Source organism: Leptonychotes weddellii, chromosome 11, assembly GCF_054177405.1.
Source record: "Leptonychotes weddellii isolate Sample4059 chromosome 11, ASM5417740v2, whole genome shotgun sequence".
NCBI lineage: Eukaryota > Metazoa > Chordata > Mammalia > Carnivora > Phocidae > Leptonychotes > Leptonychotes weddellii.
The window spans coordinates 340542-364192 of NC_138379.1; the positions used below are offsets into that span (position 1 = coordinate 340542).

General features: G+C 57.0%; 2 protein-coding genes across 4 annotated transcripts in view; one reads left to right on the forward strand and one right to left on the reverse strand.

The window, feature by feature from the left end:
- Positions 1-5589: 5589 nt before the first annotated feature.
- Positions 5590-8586, forward strand: DRD4 (dopamine receptor D4). The gene is made up of 4 exons (XM_081797497.1): positions 5590-5859; positions 7418-7530; positions 7621-8135; positions 8275-8586. Exons 1-4 carry the CDS (start codon positions 5590-5592, stop codon positions 8475-8477), a joined length of 1101 nt encoding a protein of 366 aa, XP_081653623.1. The 3' UTR covers positions 8478-8586.
- Positions 8587-12360: 3774 nt separating this feature from the next.
- DEAF1 (DEAF1 transcription factor) overlaps positions 12361-23651 on the reverse strand; it is a 25955-nt gene continuing 14664 nt past the window's right edge. Inside the window, exons 11-13 of one of the 3 annotated variants that reach the window (XM_081797502.1) lie at positions 16511-16600; positions 14437-14581; positions 12361-12801 (exon numbers count right to left, since the gene is read on the reverse strand). In XM_081797502.1, the coding sequence (XP_081653628.1) occupies positions 12725-12801; positions 14437-14581; positions 16511-16600 (312 nt within the window). In that variant the 3' untranslated portion in view covers positions 12361-12724. The remainder of the gene's footprint in view (positions 12802-14436; positions 14582-16510; positions 16601-23651) is intronic. The other 2 variants (XM_081797503.1, XM_081797504.1) reach the window with 2 other exon arrangements.

Sequence of the window (23651 nt, forward strand, 5' to 3'; positions counted from 1 at the left end):
GCCCTAGGCCCTTACATTTGAAAACTATCATGAAACATATCAACTCCTTGGAAGACACACTACCACACGCCCTCAAGAAGAGACAGACAGCCTGAACAGCCCCATGCGCATTAAAGAAACTGATCTTCATAGTTAGAACTCATCCAACAAAGAAAACTCCGGGCCCAGATGTCTTCGCTGGCAACTTATTCCAACTGAAGGAAGAAGAGTTAACATCAATTCTACACAATCTGGTACAGAAAAGAGAACTGAAGGGAGCACTTCCCAGCTCAATTTAGGAAACCAGCACTACTCTGCTGCCCCAACCCCAAACCAGATAGAAACAACGGAAGAAAAGAGAACCACGGCCACAAAACTCCTTGACCGACATTACCGAATTGAATCCAGCACTATATGGAAAGGTGGGTAATGCCATGACCAAATGGGCTTCATGCCAGGAGGGAAAGCCTGGCTCAGCATTCCAAAACCCATCCCCGTGCTTCACCACATCAGCAGCCTAAAGAAGAGAAGCCATTTGACCATCTCAGTAGATGCAGTAAAAGTATTCGAGAGATTTCGACATCTGTTTGTGTTGAGGCCTCTCAGAAAACTAAGAATAGAATTTCCTTAACTTAAAGAGGAACCAACCCCCACAGCTGCCAGGACACTTAATGGTGAAAGATGAAAGCTTTCCCCATTAGACTGAGAACAAGGCAAAGATGTTTGCTTTCATCATTTCTGAACAACATTATGTTCAAGTTCCCGTTAGTAAAATAAGGGGGAAGAAAGGAAGGAAGGAAGGGCGTCCAGATAAGAAAGGGAGAAATAAAATGGTCTCTACTCATGAAAAAGATAATTGTCTATTTAGAAATTCTGATGAAAAAAAATCCTTGCATTAATAGGTTTTAGCAACAACAAAGGACACAAAACTATTTCTACATGTTAGCAATGAACAATTGGAAATGATATTTCTAAAAAGAACCATTTACCAATCATATCAGAAGCCATGACATATTTAGTTATGAATCTTACAAAATATGCACAGGATCTGTATGCTGAAAACAAAATACTGATGAAAGAAATCAAAAGGAGAGATACACTGTGTTCATAGACTGGAAGACTCAACATCGTTGAGATGTCAGTTTGCCCTAAATTAGTTGCATAGATTCAACACAATCCCAATCAAATTCCCAGCAGGACTATATTTGTAGATAGAGACAAGCTGATTTTATTTTATTTTATTTTATTTTTTATTTATTTTTTTTAAAGATTTTATTTATTTATTTGAGAGAGAGAGAATGAGAGACAGCACGAGAGGGAAGAGGGCAGAGGGAGAAGCAGACCCCCTGCTGAGCAGGGAGCCCGATGTGGGACTCGATCCCGGGACTCCAGGATCATGACCTGAGCCAAAGGCAGTCGCTTAACCAACTGAGCCACCCAGGCACCCCGAGACAAGCTGATTTTAAAATTCATATATATACACGGGCGCCTGGGTGGCTCAGTTGGTGAAGCGTCTGCCTTCGGCTCGGGTCATGATCTCAGGGTCCTGGGATTGAGCCCCGCGGTGGGCTTCCTGCTCAGCGGGGAGCCTGCTTCTCCCTCTCCCCCTGCTTGTGCTCTATCTCAAATAAATAAATAAAGTCTTCTAAAAAATCCATACATACAGACAAAAGAACTAAAATAGCCAAAACAATTTTGTGAAGGAATAAAGTTCAAGGACTGCTAGAGCCTGATTTCCCAAATTACTATAAAGCTAGAGTAGTCAAGGCTGTGTGTCCTTGCTGAAAGGACAGATGTATAGACCTGTAGATAATGGGATAGAAGAGAGAGTAAAAAAATAGCCCCACACAAATACAATCAAGGGATTTTTTTGACAGAAGTTCAAAAGCAATCCAATGGAGAAAAGATAGTCTTTTCAAGAAATGATGCTCAGCTGACTGGACAGCCATAGGCAAGGAAAAAAAGAAAGAGCCTCAACTCATACCTTACACGTAAAAAAAATAACTCCGATATGAGAATGAAGTGACAAGCTACGATCTGGGAGAAAATATTTTCACATCATGTATCTGACTCTTCTTTTTTTTTTCCCCATTTATTTATTTATTTTTAATTTATTTGAGAGAGAGTGAGAGCGAGAGAGATCACAGAGGGAGAGAAAGAGGGAAAAGCAAACTCCCCGCTGAGCAGAGAGCTCAATGTGGGGCTGGATCCCAGGACCCCAGGATCATGACCTGAGCTGAAGGCAGACTCTTAACCGACTGAGCCACCCAGGCACCCCACTTTTTTTTCCATTTTATTTATTTATTTTTTTTAAAGATTTTATTTATTTATTTGAGAGAGAGAGAATGAGAGACAGAGAGCATGAGAGGGAGGAAGGCCAGAGGGAGAAGCAGACTCCCCGCTGAGCGGGGAGCCCGATGCGGGACTCGATCCCGGGACTCCAGGACCATGACCTGAGCCGAAGGCAGTCGCCTAACCAACTGAGCCACCCAGGCGCCCTTTTTTTTCCATTTTAGTATGTGATGGCATGTCATTGTGATTTTTGTTGTCATTTCCCTGATGACTAATGATATTGAGCACTTTCTCATGTTTATTGACCATTAGAGTTCTCTCTTTTGTAATGTGCCTCTTTAATCCTTTGCCCTTGTTGAAAATTGGACTGTATTTTCTTACTGATTTGATGCAGCTCTTTGTATATTCTGGATCCACATCCTTTATCAGAGATCTATATTACATATGTCCTTTCCCAGTCCAGACTGCCTTTTCATTCTTAATGGTGGCTGACATCTGGGGACCAGGAGGAAACTCCAAGTGGATCAGAGGCTAGGCTAGATTCACTACTTGGCATCCAACCCAAGGTCGCAGAGCCTCCCCTGCCTTGGACTTCTGTCCTGTGAGAAAGTGAAGTCCTCCTGGTCCAGTCACTAGTATTGTGAGTTCTCTTGTTCAAGGCTTCAGAAGGGAAGAAAGCCTGCCTGTCCCTCCCCCGTTGGCCCCCTGATGGGGCTTCCCTCCGTTCACCTGACACAACCTCTCATGCCCCAGGGCGTCCCCCACCCCGCAATGATTGCAGGCCCCAGTCTGCGGCCCTGCACCCCATCCCCTGAAGCAGCCTCTCTTCCATGACGGGGACCCTGCCCAGTTACTCTCCAACAATGGCCACTGCCTGGTGCTGACTTCATAGCCTGAAACGAGATAACAGGAGGAAGGAGCATGACAAGCGCTCACGGAACTTTGCAATCGTCATGGTTCTGCCTGCTCTTTAAAGATTTTCTTTCTTTTTTTTTTTTTTTGAGAGAGAGAGAATGAGAGACAGAGAGCAGGAGAGGGAGGAGGGTCAGAGGGAGAAGCAGACTCCCTGCTGAGCAGGGAGCCCGATGTGGGACTCGATCCCGGGACTCCAGGATCATGACCTGAGCCGAAGGCAGTCGCTTAACCAACTGAGCCACCCAGGCGCCTCTGCCTGCTCTTTAGACTCACATTACCTGAGTCACCGCCTTCTTCACCCTCTCAGCCTGCACCTGCCAAACCCACAAACTCACTGGATCTTGGGGCCATCTCAGGTCCATTACCCCCACCTGCCAACAATATGGATCTGTGTGAAAGGGATGGAGGTGTTAAATGCAACTCAGACCTAGATACCTGTCTACACACATACCCTGCACACACCTTACTTATATTAATTTTTTAAGATTTTATTTATTTATTTGACAGAGAGAGACACAGCGAGAGAGGGAACACTAGCAGGGGGAGTGGGAGAGGGAGAAGCAGGCTTCCCGCCGAGCAGGGAGCCCAATGTGGGCCTCGATCCCAGGACCCCGGGAACATGACCTGAGCCGAAGGCAGACGCTTAATGACTGGCCACCCAGGCGCCCCACCTTTCCTATATTAGATCCATGTGATTTCACCCCTTATGACTCTCATTATGGCTTTTTTTTTTTTTTCAGAGTCCTTGTTTTCTCTTTAAGGTTTTATTTATTCATTTGAGAGAGAGAGAGAGAGCGCGAGAGCAAACATCCAAGGGGAGGGGCGAAGGGGGAGGGAGAGGGAGTCTCAAGCAGAATCCGTGATGAGCGCAGAGTCCGACATGGGGCTGATCTCAGGAGCCTGAGTCGGAAATCAAGAGTCTGGTGCGCTCACCTGACTGAGCCACCCAGGTGCCCCTTGTTTTCTCTTTAATACGCACATGCTCAGCTCACCAAGCGGGCCACTGTGTCCCCTGCTGTCTCAGAGTTCCTGGCAACAGCTCTGTGCTCCAGGCCCATCCGGAGTCTCCCAGCCTCCCAGGGTGGAGGCAGCCAGAAACGGAAACTGAGGAGGGTGGAGGCGCATTAGGCAGTCCCACAGAGTGATGCAGGTGGAGGGCCCACTTCACGGGCCCTTTAGGGACGGGCTCCAGGCTCTGTGTCCCTCTGACTTAGTAAGTCCATAATACGTTCTTACTGTAATGCACTTTCCGTGTATGTTCTTTCTGTGAACTTCTGTATCAGCGGGAGCACAGCCTGGGCTGACTCCATCATGCACAGCGGTCTCTGGCTAACTCTGTGTCCCGTGCATCTGGTCTACAACAGTCCTACCTACAGACCTGGGACCCTACCCCCAGAGGGCCCCCCCACCCCGTGCTCCCACAGTCATGTGTTGGCAGGTGGGGGTAATGGACCTGAGATGGCCCCAAGATCCAGTGAGTTTGTGGGTTTGGCAGGTGCAGGCTGAGAGGGTGAAGAAGGCGGTGACTCAGGTAATGTGAGTCTAAAGAGCAGGCAGAACCATGACGATTGCAAAGTTCCGTGAGCGCTTGTCATGCTCCTTCCTCCTGTTATCTCGTTTCAGGCTATGAAGTCAGCACCAGGCAGTGGCCATTGTTGGAGAGTAACTGGGCAGGGTCCCCGTCATGGAGGAGAGGCTGCTTCAGGGGATGGGGTGCAGGGCCGCAAACTGGGGCCTGCAATCATTGCGGGGTGGGGGACGCCCTGGGGCATGAGAGGTTGTGTCGGGTGAACAGAGGGAAGCCCCATCAGGGGGCCCATGGGGGAGGCGGGCAAGGAGTTCGGGTCTCTCGCTGTCTGGCGGGACCGGCCTGAGAAGGGTGCTGTCAGGGTGCCCTGGGAACAGGGTGGAGTGAGAAGCGGCCCCGCCTCCGCCTGGAGGCGTCTCCTGGGGCGTCCCTGAGAAGCAGACACCCCTCCGGCGCAGGCCCGACCCGGGGGTCTCTGGGGCCCGGCGGGAGGGCGCTGGCGTGCCCGCACACCTCGAGGGAGGGTCCCGCCGACCTCCTATCCCGGTCGGTTTCCCAGAGCGCAGACCCGCGCGTACCTCCAAGCCTGCGCGGCGCGGGGCGATGCTGGGCCCGCCCGTGCCAATCACCTCGCTTAACTCTTCTCTTAAGGGTCGTTGCATTTGTCCACCGGCCCGTCTCCCGGAGCGCAGAAGTCCAAGACGGGCAAAGACAGGGTGCGCCTTAGAGCGCCCGGGGCCCACCCAGCCGGGCGGATCAGGGCGGGACTCCGGCCAGGCTCGGGGCGTGCCTGGGGGGCGGGGCTCCCGGGTTCGCGACCCGGGCACTGTCCGCGGTGCTGAGCGCCCGCCCGGGCACATGGGGGCAGGTGCACCATGGGGAACCGCAGCGCGGCGGACGCGGACGGGCTGCTGGAGGGGCGCGGGCCGGGAACCGGCGGCGGCGCGGGAACTCCCGCGGCGGCGGCGGCGCTGGCGGGGGGCGTGCTGCTCATCGGCGCGGTGCTCGCGGGGAATGCGCTCGTGTGCGTCAGCGTGGCGGCCGAGCGAGCCCTGCAGACGCCCACCAACTACTTCATCGTGAGCCTGGCAGCCGCCGACCTACTACTCGCCCTGCTCGTGCTGCCTCTCTTCGTCTACTCCGAGGTGAGCCCGCGTTCACGACCGCACGCGCACTGCTCACCTGCTCCTTCGTCCCCTGTCCCCATCCACCGTGAGGACCCAGAGCCACCCGGCCCTGGGCTTCTCAGGAACCTCGAGCCGGGGCGGCTGCAGGGACGCTGGGCCTGGTCCCAGGACAACTGGAGCCTCGGTCCCCTCTGATCCCCGCCCCCCATCTTGCTGTCAGTTTACCTGTTTGGCTGGCTGGCTGTCCGCCCTCCCTCTGTGCCTCTCTTCTCCCGTCCCTGTTTTGGCATCTCCTACCCAAGAGATGCCTTTGCCCTTCAAGCCAGCCAACCTCAGAAACAGGCGAGGTTGGCAGTCCAGCCACCCACTATTCCTCAGCTGAGGTTCCATTCCTCAGGGGAGGCAGATGGACAGGCAGATTCAGGTTTACCCCCCCTCCCCCCGCTCTCCCTGGGGCACAGAGACACACACACATCACTGCACAAACCACAGCCAGGCATGACCAGGAACATGCACACACCAGAGCACCCCAGGGAAGGAGACCCTCACTCACACACATACTCTGCCCACAGCAGGAGGGGCATTCAGCTGCGAGGAGCTGATGGCAAGTGAGCAGGGTTGGAGGAAGGGGAGGCCCTGCCCTGATGCTGGAACCGAAAGCAGGGGTTGGCGTGGGGTCCAGAGCCCCCGCCAAGAACCAGGGCCCAGAAGCCTCCATCCCCAGACCAGGTCTGGCCCTTGGGTGGGTCCCCCTTGGTGCCAGCCCTTGTCTGCTTTGCGGTTTGGGCAGAGAAAAGCTGCTTAGGCCTGCGCTGGGAACTCGGTGACCCGGGCAGTGGGGGAGGGGAGGGGAGACTCAGTTTTTCTGAGGTGGACGTGGAGAGACTGGGCAGGACAAGGACACACATGACCTGCCCCTCCCCCAGAGCCACAGACAGACATCACAGTGACAGCTCTTAAGCTCCTAATCGTCCCAAATCAGCGGGAGGGGATTTAGAAGGGGGGCGGCTGTCTGCTCCTTTGCCCTTGGTGAGGGCACTGGTCAGGGTGCTGAGGCCTTTACATCTTTTAACTCATTTATCCTCAGAGCACTTATGTGGATACTATCATCGCCCTCATTTTACAGATGAGGGGACAAAAGTGAGGTGACTTGTGGAGTCCCAGAGCAGTGACAGAGTTTAACCAGACAGGCTGACTCTTAGCCAGGGAGGAAACGGGGCCAGTGGGCTTCATGCTCCAGGGGGCTGGCCTGCGGGGGGAGCGCCCCCCTGCCCCGAGCCCCACAGCATCAAGATCAGAGTCCTCAACCGTCTAGACCCCATCTCCAGGGCTTCCCCAGGCCTTTCTCGGCTTTAACAGAAAGGGTTCCTCCTTTCTGGGTGGGAATCTCGCCCAGCTCAGAGGGAAGGCTGCCCAGGAGTGCTGGCCTCTGGCACATCCCCGCTCGCCCCAGAAAGGTGGGGGTCAGAAAGAGCACAGCCCAGGCGGCTGTGAGGGCTCCTGGTGCGGGGGAGACCGGCAGCGGGCCCTGCGTCTGTTGTTGCGCCCCCGCCCCCGCGCCCCTTCCCGCGCGCAGGTCCAGGGCGGCGTGTGGCTGTTCAGCCCCGGCCTCTGCGACGCGCTCATGGCCATGGACGTCATGCTGTGCACCGCCTCCATCTTCAACCTGTGCGCTATCAGCGTGGACAGGTGAGCCGGCCGCCGCCCCGCCTCGCGCCCCCGCCCCGCCTGCCCCGCGCCCCTCCCCTGCCCGCGTCGCCCTCACCGCGCCCCCCGCAGGTTCGTGGCCGTGGCCGTGCCGTTGAGTTACAACCGTCAGAGCGGCGGCGGGCGCCAGCCGCTGTTCATCGGCGCCACGTGGCTGCTGTCGGCCGCGGTGGCGGCCCCAGTGTTGTGCGGCCTCAACGACGCGCGCGGCCGCGACCCCGCCGTGTGCCGCCTGGAGGACCGCGACTACGTGGTCTACTCGTCCGTGTGCTCCTTCTTCCTGCCCTGCCCGCTCATGCTGCTGCTCTACTGGGCCACGTTCCGGGGCCTGCGGCGCTGGGAGGCCGCCCGTCGCGCCAAGCTGCACGGCCGGGCGCCTCGCCGGCCCAGCGGCCCCGGCCCGCCGCCCCCCGAGGCCGTCGAGACCCCCGAGCCCATTCCGCCCCCCGAGGCCGTCGCGCCCCCCGATGCCATCCCGCCTCCCGCCGCCATCCCGGCGGAGCCCCCGCTGCAGGGAAGCAAAAGGAGGCGCGCCAAGATCACCGGCCGGGAGCGCAAGGCCATGAGAGTCCTGCCTGTGGTGGTCGGTGGGTACCTGCCCCGGGGTCGGTGGGCGGAGTGGAAGGTGTCAGCGCCCACGGCCCGAGACGGTGCCCAGGACGCCGGCGGGGGGCGGTGCCGCAGGGACCGTGGTTCACCGCGCCCTCCCCTCCCCCCCGCCCCCAGGGGCCTTCCTGGTGTGCTGGACCCCCTTCTTTGTGGTGCACATCACCCGGGCGCTGTGTCCCGCCTGCGCCGTGCCTCCGCAGCTGGTCAGCGCGGTCACCTGGCTGGGCTACGTCAACAGCGCCCTCAACCCCCTCATCTACACCGTCTTCAACGCCGAGTTCCGCACGGTCTTCCGCAAGGCCCTTCGCCTCTGCTGCTGAGCCGCCCCTCACCCACACCCCCAGAGTCCTCTGCGAGGACCTGGCCATGCCTCAGGGGGCAGGACCCCAGCAAGGGAGGGGGCGGTTTTGTACGACTGATTAAACTAATACCTTCCTAAACACCTGCTGGGAAGGCTGGGGCTGGGGAGGACCGAGAGGGGAGGGTGTGGGAGGAGCAAGGAGGAGGAGCTTCTGCCCCACGTGGAGCCCAGACCCCTACTAAACCGGCCCCAGCCAGTTAAGCCCCTCCTTCCTTCTGAGGAAGCCCAGAGAATAGACCCCACAAAGCTGGCTCCAGGCTCAGGGTGAGGTGAGAGGCAAGCCAGCTCTTGCTTGCGCTCCAGGGAGGCCCATTCAGCCTCGCCGGAGGAGAAACTTCCAGAACCAGGGCAGCCCTTGCCTGGGAAGGCCAGGACTCTGCTCTTGGGGCTGCCTACAGGCTCACTCATGGTGACTCACACCCTCCTCCAAAAGGTTCCCTCCCTGACACACCCTGACACCAGCTGCACCCTCCCCCCAGCTGTTGCGGGCGGCAGCCTCACCCCCCCACCCCACAGCCCTTGCCCCTCTCTCAGTGGGAGAGTGTGGACAGTTGTTCTGCAGAGAGGAGACTTGCCCTGGGGCTGAGCAGCAGTTTCCTGAGACCACCCTTTCCCCAGTGGGAAGACCACCACAGTGGGCCCATCAGCAGCCAGGCCCCGCCCAGACCGGCCCCCTGCTTCTGCAAGGAGCAGCCAAGGTGGCCCCACATCCCACTCAGCTAGCTGAGCTTTGGCCGCTGCCTCCAGGTCAGAGCACAGCTCCCTGCCTGTGATAATGTCCAAAGCCCTGAGGAGATGGGGCCAGGGTGCTGGGTAGGCCCACCGAGGCAGGCTCCCACAAGCAGGAGGAGGTGCCTGGCCCAAGGCAGGGCAGAGCCACCAAGCTGCCCCTCTGTGCTCACAGCACAGACCCAATCCTGGGGAGGAGGGGGCAGCTCTCAGCCCCTCCAACCTGGACTTCATCTCACTCTCCCGGTCCTGGGGAGGACCTCTGCTTTCCAGGGCTACTATGCCCATGTCAGGGACGCTGTCTATGCTTCTAGGCACTAAGTTTTCTTCTGAACGTGAGAAATTATGGGCTGTGAGGTCCTGACCTCACAATGGCACGGGGCTGCCCCTTCCCGCCTGTGGGTGCTCACCCTCCCCTGCTCAGGGTCTCAGTGGGAGTGGGGCAAGGGGCACCTGGCAGACCTGGCTCTGGTGGCTCCCTGAGTTTCTGCACCTTCTTGCCCATGAAGTGTGAGGACAATTGCAGCAGACACCCTGGGTCTCCCCGCAGGGAGTAGCCCTGATACTCAGACAGAAGCACAAGCCCCTGAGCCCCTGCCCCCACTGGCTATCCCCACAAACACCTGCCCCAAGCTGGGCCAATGGTCCCTCCTGGGGGTCTCAGACTTGAAGAGCAGGGAGGGTCATTGGGGCCCTCAGGCTGAAGGCAAGGTCAGAGCAAGGGGCCCCCCATGCCCTCTGATGCTCCCTCCACATGGACCTGTGGAGCCACCTCAGGTAGTCCGAGAGCCCTGCCATCAACCAGCACCTCCCCCTGCCAGGCAGCTGTGGGCACCTCCCAACCTTGGCTGTGTCCCACGCTGTGTCCTCCTCCTCATCACCTGTATGTGGGGGCAGGACTGACCAACCCCACGAGCTGGGAGCTGCTGGGGACCTGTACGGTCCCCACTGGCCCTGTAGGCAGGACCTGCAGCTCCCACAGAGGAGGACAAGGTGCACAGGGCGGGGGGAGGGATACATGCAGAGCCACAGAGGGCCTGGCTGACCGGGAAGCCCCTGGAGGGGCCTTGACTACCCAGCTCACTCAGCCATCCCACCGATGCCAATCACCCCAGCCTGCAGCTCCCTGGAGCCCTGGCTCTGAAGACCCACGGTGCCCCAAAGGGCCTGGCCTGTGCTGACAGAAGCCGGCCCCTTGCCTGTCCCCCGAGGCTGCGTCCAGCAGGAGATGCCCTGACACAGAACTCTTTGAGGACTGGCAACAAAGCCTGATCCCCCCCGCCCCAGGAATTTCCAGAAGCCACCAAAGAACACTTCACAGGCCTAGAAAGGATGCAATTTGAAAAACTGCCCCCAAAATGTGCAGTCCTGAGGGTTCTATCTACTTTTTATTATTATTTTACGTAGGCTCCATGCTCAGTGTGGAGCCCAATATGGGGCCTGAACTCATGACCCTGAGATCAAGAGTTGGATGCTTAACGACTGAGCCAGCCAGGTGCCCCATGAGGGTTCTGTCTCAAAGAGGAGGGGGAGAGTAAGCTGCCCCCACCCCAGGATGGAGCCGGTCCAACGGGGGGTGGGGGTGGGGAGTGGAACTCTCCTTGCAGGGGGACTGGCACTTGCTTTTTGAGCATTTTCAGGTTTGGGTGCAGATCCCTTCTGCTGAGGCTGATGTGCTCCCCCCACCCCAGAGAAGCAGGGAAGCAGGGACACAGCCAAGAGCTGAGAAGTGCCCCCTTCCCGCCACGTTCTGCTGCAGCAGCAGAAAAACCCACTCAAGGTGCGCTATGAGGGTGCCCAGTGGGGGACGGTGCATCATGGGGCCAGGGTCACAGCCCACCATGCTCACCATGTCCTCTGCCAAGGGTATGCGCCCAGACTTCTTGGAATTCGTCCCCCTGAGAGGTGGTGGCAGAGGCAGGAAGATGAAATGCAGGGACTCAGGTACTTGTTAGATTCAGTAAAAGAAAACCCAAATAAAGCAGCTTAGTCCGCAGAGCTCAAGGAGCACAGAGGCAGAGCAGGTTTCTGGGGAGCAGGGCCCCTGCTGGGCTCCCTGAGAGCTGCCGGCTGGGGGTCTGTCCCTGAACCTAGGGCCCGGCCCTCCCTGACCCGGGGACGCAGCCCAAGGGGGAAGCAGCCGCCTCTAGGAGCCAGAGCAGCACCCCTGTGAACCCCATGCTCACGCCCCCTTCCTATCACAACTCTGGCAGCCCCCTCAGCTCGTTCTAGAGCCAGCGTCCCAAAAGCCAAGTCTCCAGGGTGCTACAGACTTGGAAGCACTTTCTGGAAGTAGGAATCAGGGAGGGTGCAGGGCTGGGGGTATTCTTCCACACCCATGGAGGTGTGAACATGCACAGCTCACAGAAACGGCACTTTGAGGCAAGCATCAGGATCAAGTGACGTCCGTAGAAGGGTCTTAGCGCCTGCTGGCTGGGCTGGCCCGCCACTGCACACAGCCCATGGTTCCATCTGGGGCGGGTCTTCACCTCTGCCCCCGCACAGTGGAGCCTCCGAGCCTCAGGAGTGCGAAGAAAACAGGGTGACGGCAGGCCAAGGGTTCCAGGGCCACAGGGGCATTTCTGGAAACCCACAGAAGCTTCCAGAACGTAGGTGACTGTTCCTCAGGTACCACTCTTGGTCAGCAGGGAAGGCAGGTCCTGTTTCCAGGCCAGCCAAGCCTGATACCCAAATGCGCTGGTGATGAGTACCCCAGGCGCTGGCCCCTATCTGACCCTCTCTGCCCTCTGCCCCTCAGTGCAGGCGGGGGACGCAAGGCTGGCCTCAGCTCTGAGCGGTCAGCGTTCTCGGGGTATAACCTTGTGCTAGAGAGGAGAGGAAGGAAACTGAGCCAGCAAGTTCAGGGCCGTGTCACTTCAGAGACTGGACAGGAGGGGCCCAGGTGCCTGGGGCAGGTCACCCCGCGCTCGGGCCTCTGCCGTAGCTCGTCCACCAGCGGCCACAGGGAGAATGCTACAGGCCGGCCTCGCCGCTGCCCCTCCGCTGGTCTGCACACTTGGGCATTGCGAACTCCAAACCGCACGGTCAGGAGAAACAAAACTGAGGCCCACCCACCTCCTGGGCATCTGGGGAGCTGGAGTCACCCGTCCTGGTGGGGCAGGGAAGTCAACTTTATTGACAGACACATGTTATGTACACGTGTGTTACTGCACACGTCACACCCGTGGGTAAGACCGGATGCTCACGAGCCAGGGGATAAAAAAGAGCACCGTGGGAAGGCGCCAAGGGCCCGGGGCCTGCGTCCACCAGCCGCTGCCTCGACCTCCCTCAGGGCTTCTGGGTGGCAGGAGCTCATTTCCAAGGGCGCAGGTCACTTAAAGTCTGTTAACAACTTGACCAGCAAGTGTTTTCACCTTCTCCTCAACGTCCCCCAAAGTGCCCGACCCGCGGCAGCCCCGCGGCACCGTGGAGGGGGGACCCGGGGACCCTCACACGGTGACTTTCTCCATCACACTGTCAGTGACGTGGACTTCGTCCGCCTGGACAGTGACAGCTGCCGACTGACCGCACAGGTGCTGGTGGTCCTTCCAGTCCTGAAAGGAGAGCACACCCCACGTTACCATGAGGGGCCACCTCACTGCGCAGTGGGGAGCAGGGCCTGGGGCAGGGGACGCCCAACCCTCTGGCGGTCTCTGCTCTCAGCCCAGACTTGCCCACCCTCACGTTTAAGGGACCAGCTCACATGGCAAACCACCAGGACGAGCCTTAAACACACCAAGACCCGGAAGCATGTCTACACTCTGACCCCTCCTGCCTTTCAGAGATACGCACAAAAGAAATATCGTCCATGCAAGGAAATATTTATATCTGATGTTGTTGCCCACAATATAACTTGCAATCCCAAAGGTAAAAAAAAACTGGAGCCAGCCACTTGTCCACAGAAGGGTTTGGTGGCTGTGGCTCACGGGAAGACTGGGGACAGGGCGGGTGCGTTGGGTGAGATGCCAGCTCCTCCCCGTCCCCCATTAGGGGACAGATGCTGCTATCAGCCTGTTTGCAGGTGGAAACGGAGCTGAGCTCCAGCGAGGCTGGAGCCCATGTCCAGGGCTGTGGAGCTGCCTCTCAGCCTGGATCGGAGTTCTGCAGGAGGCTGGGCAGCCAGGGCCAATGAGGGCTGTGTTAGTCAAAACAGAGTAACCCCTAGACAGGAGATTAGCATTTGATTTGACATGAATGAATATAAACACACACTCAGTGGAAACAAACACACCCAAACACTAATGGATGGTTTCCAGGATGGCAGAACTCCAGCTGATTATCTTTGTGCTGTCCTATGTTTTCCAAATTTTCTACAATAAGTGTGCTCTATTTTTACAATAAAATAGTAACATTTGAAATCATCATATCAAAAAAATGAAAGTTTAACTTGAAATTACCTACAATAAACTTTGTAAATCTACACAGTGTGTGAACCCTCACAGGCTGGCTTCAGGTCCACAGCATCTCATACCCCACATGACAGTTAACTCAACAGGGGTCATGGTGGCAAACGGGACAGCGGGAATCATAAGCATTTTAAGAGAAAACAGGAGACTGGCAAAAGTTCTGAGACCCAACACCCACAACGTGATCTCCGTTAAAAACGTTTGCCCTGCAAACAGCACTAATGAGAAAGTAAACGGACAAGTCACAGGCTGGGAGGAAACGTTTGGAGTCACGAATCCGATGAAGGACCCGTGTCCAGCATGTACACAGAGCCCTCCATGCTCAGCAAGAGAAACAACCCAAGTCACACCTGGACAAAATATTTGAACAGACATTTCCCCCAAAAAGACGCACGGCCGCCCACCGAGCCCGCCCGGGAGAGGATGCACGGCCGCCACTAACGTGGGAGAGGATCCTCAGTATCACTGGTCACTAGCAGAGTGCGGATTAACACGCGCTGGGGCGCCGCTGGGCAAGGGCCCGGACAGCCGTGGTCCGCTGCACCGCCCCAAGTGCAGGAAGGTAAAACGCGCAGGCGCTTGGGAAAGCAGTTGGGAACTGTCTCAGCAAAATTAAACACAAATTTATAGATGACCCAGCAAGCCCGCACCACCGTATCCAGCTAGACATATGGAAACATGACCACCCGAGAAGATGCACTAGAGCGTGCCCAAACCCGCAACGACTCGTGCCATCAGCTCAGAAACAGGGAAGCAAAAGGAGCGAAGCAGTGACGCACGCACCTTGCAATGAATGAGCTGGGGAAACACGGAGCTGAGAAGCCAGATGCCGAGACCACACAGCACAGGACTCCAGGTACTGAGCTGCCCACAGAAGGCAAGTAGATTTGTGGGGGGCCAGTGCGTCTTTCTGGGGTGATGGGCGGTTCTAAAACGGAATTGTGCTGTTTGCACAAGTATGATGTACATTTTGAAAAATCCCTGAATTGTGCCCTGAAAACGGGCAAATGCTGTGGTGTGGCTGTTACACCTCCGTGAAGGTGCACCCCACATGTGGGCTGCAGGAAGGACGCAGTCTGAGGGCTAAAATCCACAACGGTCCCATCCCGGTCCACCTGGCAGCACCAACCCCCTTCCACCTGTTTTTGGGGGCACAGAGAATTGGAGGGGGCCTTCCGGCTGGACTGCACGTCCTGAGATCAGCATTTATGCCAGACTAGGAAGGGCTCAGGCTTCGGTCTCCTCCCTCACATCCTGTCCAGAGTTCATTTTGGGTCCAACATGAGAAGGACGGTTTTCGAAATTAATTTTATATCAACTTACATAAATAAAAGCAGAGCATGTCTTTATCAACACAACACGACACAGGACACAGTTAACACAATCCATGGAAAAAGAGAATCTCTGTCAACAAGATCATACCTCAAATCTAACCTCCCAGTTCACAGAGGTCCCAAGACTCCCGTTTACATTCAGACAAAATCTGACCTAAAAGGATTCCATTGAGAAAGAAACCCATGGGGCCGGCCTGTAGCATTCTCCCTGTGGCCGCTGGTGGACGAGCTACGGCAGAGGCCCGAGCGCGGGGTGACCTGCCCCAGGCACCTGGGCCCCTCCTGTCCAGTCTCTGAAGTGACACGGCCCTGAACTTGCTGGCTCAGTTTCCTTCCTCTCCTCTCTAGCACAAGGTTATACCCCGAGAATGCTGACCGCTCAGAGCTGAGGCCAGCCTTGCGTCCCCCGCCTGCACTGAGGGGCTGGCTCCCACTCAGGGCAGAGGGCGGAAACAAGCCCGGAGCCGCGCCCCCCTCGCGGCCACCGCCCGTTTGGGCTCCTGCTCAGCCCTGGGCACAGGCTGCTGCCCCTAAGTACCCACAAACAACCTGGTGCCCTTTTCCTCAGCACAAAAGCCTGCTGACACCACTTCAGGGACACGCAGAGTGCTGGTCCCATCTCCCAAATCCCTAGCACCGGACAGACAGACGGGCCAGGGGCTAAGAGCGAACCTGGAAGGCAGGTCGTGCCCCCACAGACGCAGCCACAGGCCACCAAGCCCTTGGGGGCAAAATGCTCTGACACACTGTCCCGGGTGGTGGGCAGGTCTCCGGGGGTCGCGAGGGATGGGAGAACTCGCGCCTTCCTCCCCGTGCCGCCGCCTCCCCGTGAAGCCCTCGGGCACCTGCAGACCCCACGGACAGCCCCCGCCCATCATCCCCACCCAACCCGCCCGGCATCTGCTCCGCCGGCTACAGACTCAGAGAGCCGCGAGGAGGCGAGCGCCCTGGCCGGGGCCAGTGGTCAGCACGCACACGTGCACCGCGTCCACCGCGTCCACCGCGTCCGCGCCGCAGGAAGGCGGCACTGTTCGTCCGCACTGCCTTCTTCGCCGCGCTGAGCTAAGCCCGCCCGCAGACGGAATGACCCTGGGGGCCGCTCTGAGTCCGCGCGGGAAGGGCAGGAACACCGGACGCTGCGACCGCTACGCTGGGAGTGCGGGCGAGCCCCGGAAGCAGAGACACGGGCAGGGCCCCGCCGGCTCCGAGTGCCCGGGCTGCGGGGCGCGGGCTGTGACGGCCTCGGGGCGGGGACCCCCTCGGGTGGCTTCTTCGGGACTTTCGTGGAGCCTGCGGACCCGGGGAGGAGGCCGCCGCCCCGGCAAGCAGACTGCGGCTGTGGCGGGGGAAGGGGGGCTGGGCCTTAGGAAGGCGCCGGTGCAGCCTCTCAGAGCGAGGAGTAGGTGGGGCGGGGCGGGGCCGCAGGGGGCGGGGCCGCAGGGGGCGGGGCGGGGCCGCAGGGGCGGGGCGGGGCCGCAGGGGGCGGGGCGGGGCCGCAGGGGGCGGGGCGCCGCCGGACACACCTTGCGCTGGCAGAAGGTCGAGCAGTAGTTCACTTTGTGGCAGCCGGTGCACTCGCTCAGGGCCTCCCGGCCGCAGTTGACACAGGACTGCTGCAAGAAGGACACAGGCCGGTCAGTGTCGTGGGGACGCCTCCCGCCAGTCAGCCCTGTGACACGTGCCCCCGCCCCCGGTGACGCCCAGACGCACCTTCCCATCACCCCCACAGCCAGCTTCTCTACCTAAGAGGGTCTGCACTCCTCGCCCGCGAGAGACACGGACACGGCAACGTGGGGCCTTTTCCAGCGTCCGAGGAATTTCATTTGTGCCAAGTAAGCGGGGGAAGCCCAGCCCGGGAGCGATCGAGTTCTCGGGCACTGGTAACATCTCCCGCGCCTGGGGCTTTCCCTTTGAGCTAACTGGGGACTTCTCACAGGAAGTGACCTGTCCACGGGTGGGCAGTGGTGTGGCCGGTGCGGCTGCCGTGCGGCCGTGGGCTCTCCTGCCAACTCTCTGGCCCAGGCCGGGGCACGGGGTCTGTGCAGGCCAGAGAGCGCGAGAACGTCCCAACGTCACTGACGGCAGCTCCGTGGGTCAGGGTGTGAGCGGCACCCCCGAAAGGCAGACGCGCCTCTTTGCACACGGAGCCCCGGCTCTGTGTGGATGAGCAGACCACAGCTAGCCTCCTGCAGAGTTCTGTTCTGAACTTCAGCTTCCTTCCTCACAAGGCGTTAGATTTACCACGTGTAACGTCTTTCCACTCATGAAACTGCCCGCAGTGTGTACTCGCGCACTTCCAGAAATATGAGCGTTAGCTGGAATCCGAGGTGCTCATTTAGTTTGCCCCTGCCTCTACTTCATAAGGCAAAATACATAAAGGAAAGAAAGAAGAGACAGTCTATAACCTCGTACAGAAATTTCTTCAGGGGAAGCAAGGGCTTCCCAGGGTTCACGGCGCCCTGAGTGGAAGCAGAGGTGCGGCTGGGTGTGGGGCCCTCGAAGAGAAGAGGCTCCGTGGGAGGGTGCCTGCACACACGGAGTGCACACCGGGGGAGCCTGCCTCACTGCCCTCGGGAGAGGCTTCATGCGGGAGAAGGCAGGGGGGCTCGAGTCCTCTCGCGGGACGTGTGTCCCTGCCAACAAGAGAGCACATGCTCATCTGGACCTTCCAGGTTTGCACTCCAAGCACCTAGCAGTGTCGGTAGGAGACTCTGAACTGAATCAAAATGTCACAGTGAACAGATGGAAAGGGGCCGGCGTCTCTAGCACTCGTGAGTGCTCTCAGCTCCTCAGCCTTCCCAAAGCACACTGTGGGAAAATTATTTTTTAACCAGAAATCACATTGTGGCTGGCACTAGAGTCCGACACCTCAGCTTCAGGTACAAAGACAGACGGACACATACAGAAACACCGAGCGCGGTCTGTACATGCGGGTTGTGAGTACATGGCTCCGTCCGTCCGCTCCGGGGCCCAGAAGCTACGACGCCCCAGTGGCGAGGAGCACGCCGGCCCCCGGAACTTGGTTCCCCAGACCGTCCTCCAGTGAAGGAACCAGGGCTCCTGGAGAAAAGGCTGATTCCAGGGCTGGGGCAGGAGACGCCCAGCTAGGTCTGGGGGGCGTCTAGCGCCAGAATGCACACCGAGGGGAGGATGCCAAAGGGACCCAGCAGCCAAGCAAGAGCTCCCAACGGGCAGAGGTGCAAAAATGTGAGCAAAATAAGGAACACGGGTCTAGGGTACAACTCAGAGTACAAAACACATGTAAATGAGCTCCTCCCAATATGAACAAACAAATGGATAGAAAACAATCTCTGGTGCAGACGAATTCCAAAAATACACCAGGATTCTGCACCCACCCTCCCTGTGCCCCCCAGGAGGGGGACAGGACTCACCCCCTCCCCAGGCTGTACCAGCACAGTAACTCCGTGTGCAAAGGGGAAAGTCATTTTTATGGAGAAACCTCTGAGCCTACATACTGCCTATGACCTGCCCCCCAAACGCCTATGCTAAGCCTTTGGGTATTGGGGCCCTTTAGGGTTAGATCAGGTCCTTAGGGTGGGGCCCCTGAGGGACTGGTGCCCTGAAGACACCAGAGAGCACTCTGTGCCCCAATGTGAGCACACGGTGAGAATGTGGGGGCCTGCAGCCTGGAAGAGGCCCCTCCGGGACCTGACCCTGCCAGCCTGCGGGCGCCCTGATTCAACCCCAGCCCAGATGACTGTCTGGGCTCCACTGCCCGCGTGTATCCCTCTTCCGCTGGCGCACTTCTGTGCCTTGCTATGCTTAGCTCTTAAAACCAAGGACGAGGCTAAGGAACGGTGAAGCAGCCGATGCCAGCCGGGGAGAAGCGTCAGCCAGGAGCCCGTGGCCATGGGCCCAGGACGAGGTCACAGGCTGGCGTCTGCTGGACACTATGCCCTTGACAGGGAAGGGCATCTACTCTTCTGCCCCGTTTGTTTAAGCTCTGCTGAGCTAATTACACGAATGCAAATGACTCATGATGAAAACTGCAAAAATCTGAATCACCTAGCTAATTACACGAATGCAAATGACTCATGATGAAAACTGCAAAAATCTGAATCACCTCAGCTGGGCTAAATTTAAATAAAATGTCAAAGCAGGCAGTCCTAGGCCTTCCCTCCCTCTGCTGCAAACAGCTGCATTCTCACTCAGCCCACCTCTTCCTGACTCCTGCGGCCTTCACTGGTTGTGTCTTGTCCCCTGACCCCCCAGCACTCTTGGGGAGATACTTTGGGAGGGGTTCTACCAGGATCTTCCCAAACAGCCAGCAGTGTTTGTTTTTCCAACCCTGAATGTGTTCCCACGCTGCAGTCACACTGAAGGGCCCCTTGTGATGGCACGGAAACTTGTGTTCTCTGTGGGTGGGAGCTCCGGGAAGGAAGATCTGTTTCACACTGGCCCATGTCAAACACTCCTGTCATGGCAAGTCCCACAACAAAGAGACACTTAGCGGTCTCCCCACGTAAAGCCTAGATGGCCCACAGCCCCGCCTGCCCCTCCTCCCACCTCACGGAACTCTGCCCCGTACCGTGGGCCACTCTTGTGGCTGGGACACGTGCTCTGGGCCTCCCCATCCACACACTGCTTGAGTGGGGGCCTTCCCGCCCTTCTGAGCCCCTCCAGGCCCCATAAGGTCCCTGAGAGCAGGCTCTCCACGGGGTCATGCAGGTGCGAGGCCCCCTTACTTCACAAGAGCCCAGCGTCCAGGCACGGCCATCACAGGGCCACAGAGGTCAGACCTGTCATCCCCCGTGTGTGGAACTGGGCTCTGCAAGCACACGTGATGTCACCAGGCTATCCACAGGGCAGGGCTCCATGAGTTTGGGCTGCGCGGTGCCTCCACCTGGCCTCCCCCATCAGGCGCTCAGCTCTCCACAAAATTATTTAAGAATGGCACGTCCTGGGGCACCTGGGTGGCTCAGTGCTTAAGCGCCTGCCTTCGGCTCAGGTCATGATCCCAGGGTCCTGGGATCGAGCCCCGCATCAGGCTCCCTGCTCAGCGGGAAGCCTGCTTCTCCCTCTCCCACTCACCCTGCTTGTGTTCCCTCTCTCGCTGTGTCTCTCTGTGTCAAATAAATAAATTCTTTAAAAAAAAAAAGAATGACATGTACTGTCTATGGCTCGAGAGAAAGGACAGACATGCCCATCACAGGTCCAGCCGATTTTGCAGGTGCAGGACACCGACAGACGATAGATGCGCTCAGTGGGGAAGACGCAGGCCCAGATGTGGCCCTCCCATTAAATCGCTTAACATTTTTCCACCCGACGGGATTTTAAGGATAAAGGCATTTCGTGTCCATTTCTTTCTTAAAAATACATAAAATTACAAATAAAATCCAAAGTCCTGCCTTGTGGGGGTGGTGACCTCACCAATTCAGCCACAGGCAAGAGACCGGCCCCTGTGTCATGGACTTTTCATAACAGGAATTCGGTTTCTGGATCCTTTGAGCATGAACCGAGAACGCGAATGCTCTTACATGTGAGAAATAAAACACTCGGCGGCCCCCACGCCAAGCTCTACGCCCCTGAACGTGGCCGCGACCCCTGGCACGGCAGAAGCTACCTCTGCTGTGTCTCCATGTGCTTTCACGTCTGTCCCACTTGTCACTGGAGAATTCTTACTAAGAGGAGGAAATACATCTATGTCACCTACAAATTCTACTCTGTGAAAGAAAAGCCCACATAAATTAGTGATGAGGGACGCCTGGGTGGCTCAGTCGGTTAAACATCTGCCTTCGGCTCAGGTCATGAACTCAGGGTCCTGTGATCGAGCCCCGTGTCAGGGCTCCTTGCTTGTTGGGAAGCCTGCTTTTCCCTCTCCCTCTGCCTGCCACTCCCTCTGCTTTGCTCTCTCTCTGTCAAATAAATAAATAAAATCTTAAAAAAAAAAATTAGGATGAAAAATCTAAAACTAGAACACTCCCTCTGCTCATTTCCTTGCCAGCATGAAGCTGAGATTTCTGTCCGGCTGGTGCCACCTGAACCGGTCTGACGGGAGCTCTGTGTTCACAGGGAGGGGGTCCCAGCACCCCTGGCCAGAGGGGAGTGCGCAGAGCACAGGGTGACCCCAAACACTAGGTCCACAGCACAGAACCGTCCTGTGCCAACTACCAAGGGTGGGGCACCAACCAGGTCCTTGGCTGGGGGCCCACAATTCAGTGACCATTCTAAGTAAGAACACAAATGTCTGTTTTCCAGTCTATGCTTCTGCATACAATTTGAATTAGCAAAACGCAGACATTCCTTCCTTCTCATTCCCCAGACACTGCCTGGGCAGCTGTGGAGAGACATGCTCTCCTTCCCAGAAGGATGTTGCTGGACAGATGGAAGGACCAGCCGTGGAGCTGGCAGCTACCCCGTGTGTGGCCTGGGCCCCAGGACCCGGGGGAGGATGCCACAACTTTTCTTCACAGCTCAGATTCCCTCCTCACCCTTTAAAACGATCCCCCAGATCCATTTTAACTCTGCGGGAAAGATACCAGTGACACCCATTCAGCCATCTGAGCAGCTCCTGCAACCTTAATACGAGCCCCAGTGAATGACCATAACTTTAACCTTTTACAATCACACTGACTTTTTAAAAGTCCCTTTTTTTTTTTTTTTAAGTAGGCTCCATGCCCAGCGTGGAGCCGAACACCGGGCTTGAACTCATGACCCTGAGATCAAGACCTGAGCTGAGATCAAGAGTCAGACGCTTAACCGACTGAGCCATCCAGGTGCCCCTAAAAGTACTTTTTCTAAGCAAACACAAATACCCAATTTAAGAATGGGCATAGGGCCTGCAGAGACCCAGGTCTATCGTAGACATGCTGGTGGTCAAGCAGCTGGGCATCATCGAGCTGCTGAGGAGATGCATAGCACAGAGAGATACCCCCTCACACCCCCCAGGTGGCCGGAGCCTCACCATCTGCAGGACAATACCAAGACTTCAACAGATGGGAAGGAGCACACAGAGAAACGGGTCATTAAAAATAGTTAAAAAAGTAGTTATAAAAACAGTGACTGAAAATCTTCCAAACTGAATCAAAACCAACATGAAGATCTGAGCTTAACATGTTAACCGGGCCTCTTTACTTTCCATATACTGTTGCCTTGAAGGGTCTCCCTGGGGCCCTGGGGACACGGGAGGGTCTGCCCCAACTCGGCTGAGTCAGCTCCTGGACACACTGAACCTCTTGCCAGGAGGAGCGCCTTTCAACAGTGAGCCCTCTTCTCCAGAGCCCACATCCCCACCTCCTCCTCCACAGGCTTGCTCACACCACTGTGTCCCTGCCCAACTGAGCCGAGGTCAGGCCCCAACAACCCTGAACCCACTGACCAACCCTGAGCCTGCTCACCCGGCTGTGTCCGTTCCTTCCCACAGAAGCCACTTGCTCACATCTCCCCCTCACTCCCTCTGCCTCCCAACCCACCCAGGTGCTTCCCCGCATGGCTGAGTCTGGTCCGGCGTGCCTCCTGTTTCTAGGGAGCTGGGAGTGCTCACGTCTTCATCACGATGACCATCCCACCTCTGCATGTCTGACCACACCTCACAAAAACAAATGCCAGTGCTCTGAACACATCAGCACGCCTAGGCAGTTCACAGCCACATGACAAACACCAAAGACAAAGACAAGTTCCGGAAGCAGCCAGGGAGGGAGACCCGTTATGTGTAAGAGATCAAGGATCCTGCTGCAGGACGCAGGGGTGGCATCTTCAAAGAGCTGGGGACGACAGACGTCGAAAGCACTCCAGCTGTGCTTCAGAAGGAAAGGGGGCATGGTGGTGGCGCCGGATACACGAGGCACACCGTGCACCAAGAAATGCGGAGGCGCAGGGCCCAGCGGCACCGAGCACCCGCAATGGCTAACCAGAAGGTTCTGCACACGCGGAGCGCACGCCAGTGTGTGAAAGCAGTCTCAGTAAGTGTCCGAGCATCACTACAGAGCCTCTGACGGGAACGGGATTCGGTCTGAAACCACTGATGCTAAGAAATCTAGAAAATTCTCAAACATTTGAGAACCTAGCAGTCACTATCTCTGGGTAAAGAGATTAAGATTTTTTTTTCCTGCTTTTCTCTTTCCTATAAAATTCATTGATTATGTATTAACTTAAAATTACAGTTTTTTAAAAACTATTTTAAATGTATCTGCTTCTTCAGAAGAACCAACATTTTTCCTCCTTGGGAAAAAAATCATACGTTAAGAAATCATTTAAAAAATTAAGAACCCGAGGGGCGCCTGGGTGGCTCAGTTGGTTAAGCGACTGCCTTCGGCTCAGGTCATGATCCTGGAGTCCCGGGATCGAGTCCCGCATCGGGCTCCCTGCTCGGCGGGGAGTCTGCTTCTCCCTCTGACCCTCCCCCTTCTCATGTGCTCTCTCTCATTCTCTCTCTTTCAAATAAATAAATAAAATCTTTAAAAAAAAAAAAATTAAGAACCCGGGCGCCTGGGTGGCTCAGTTGGTTAAGCGACTGCCTTTGGCTCGGGTCATGATCCCAGGGTCCTGGGATCGAGTCCCACATCGGGCTCCCGGCTCAGCGGGGAGCCTGCTTCTCCCTCTGACCCTCTCCTCTCTCATGCTGTTTCTCTCTCGCTCGCTCTCTAATAAATAAATTAAATTAAATTAAATTAAAAATTATTATAAAATTAAGAACCCATGGGG

Excerpts from the sequence above, each read along its gene's own strand:
- DRD4 (XM_081797497.1), top strand. The coding sequence starts at position 5,590 with ATGGGGAACCGCAGCGCGGCGGACGCGGACGGGCTGCTGGAGGGGCGC. Across the intron at positions 7,531-7,620 it reads TGCGCTATCAGCGTGGACAG|GTTCGTGGCCGTGGCCGTGC; the intron begins GTGAGCCGGCCG and ends CGCCCCCCGCAG. Across the intron at positions 8,136-8,274 it reads AGTCCTGCCTGTGGTGGTCG|GGGCCTTCCTGGTGTGCTGG; the intron begins GTGGGTACCTGC and ends CCCCGCCCCCAG.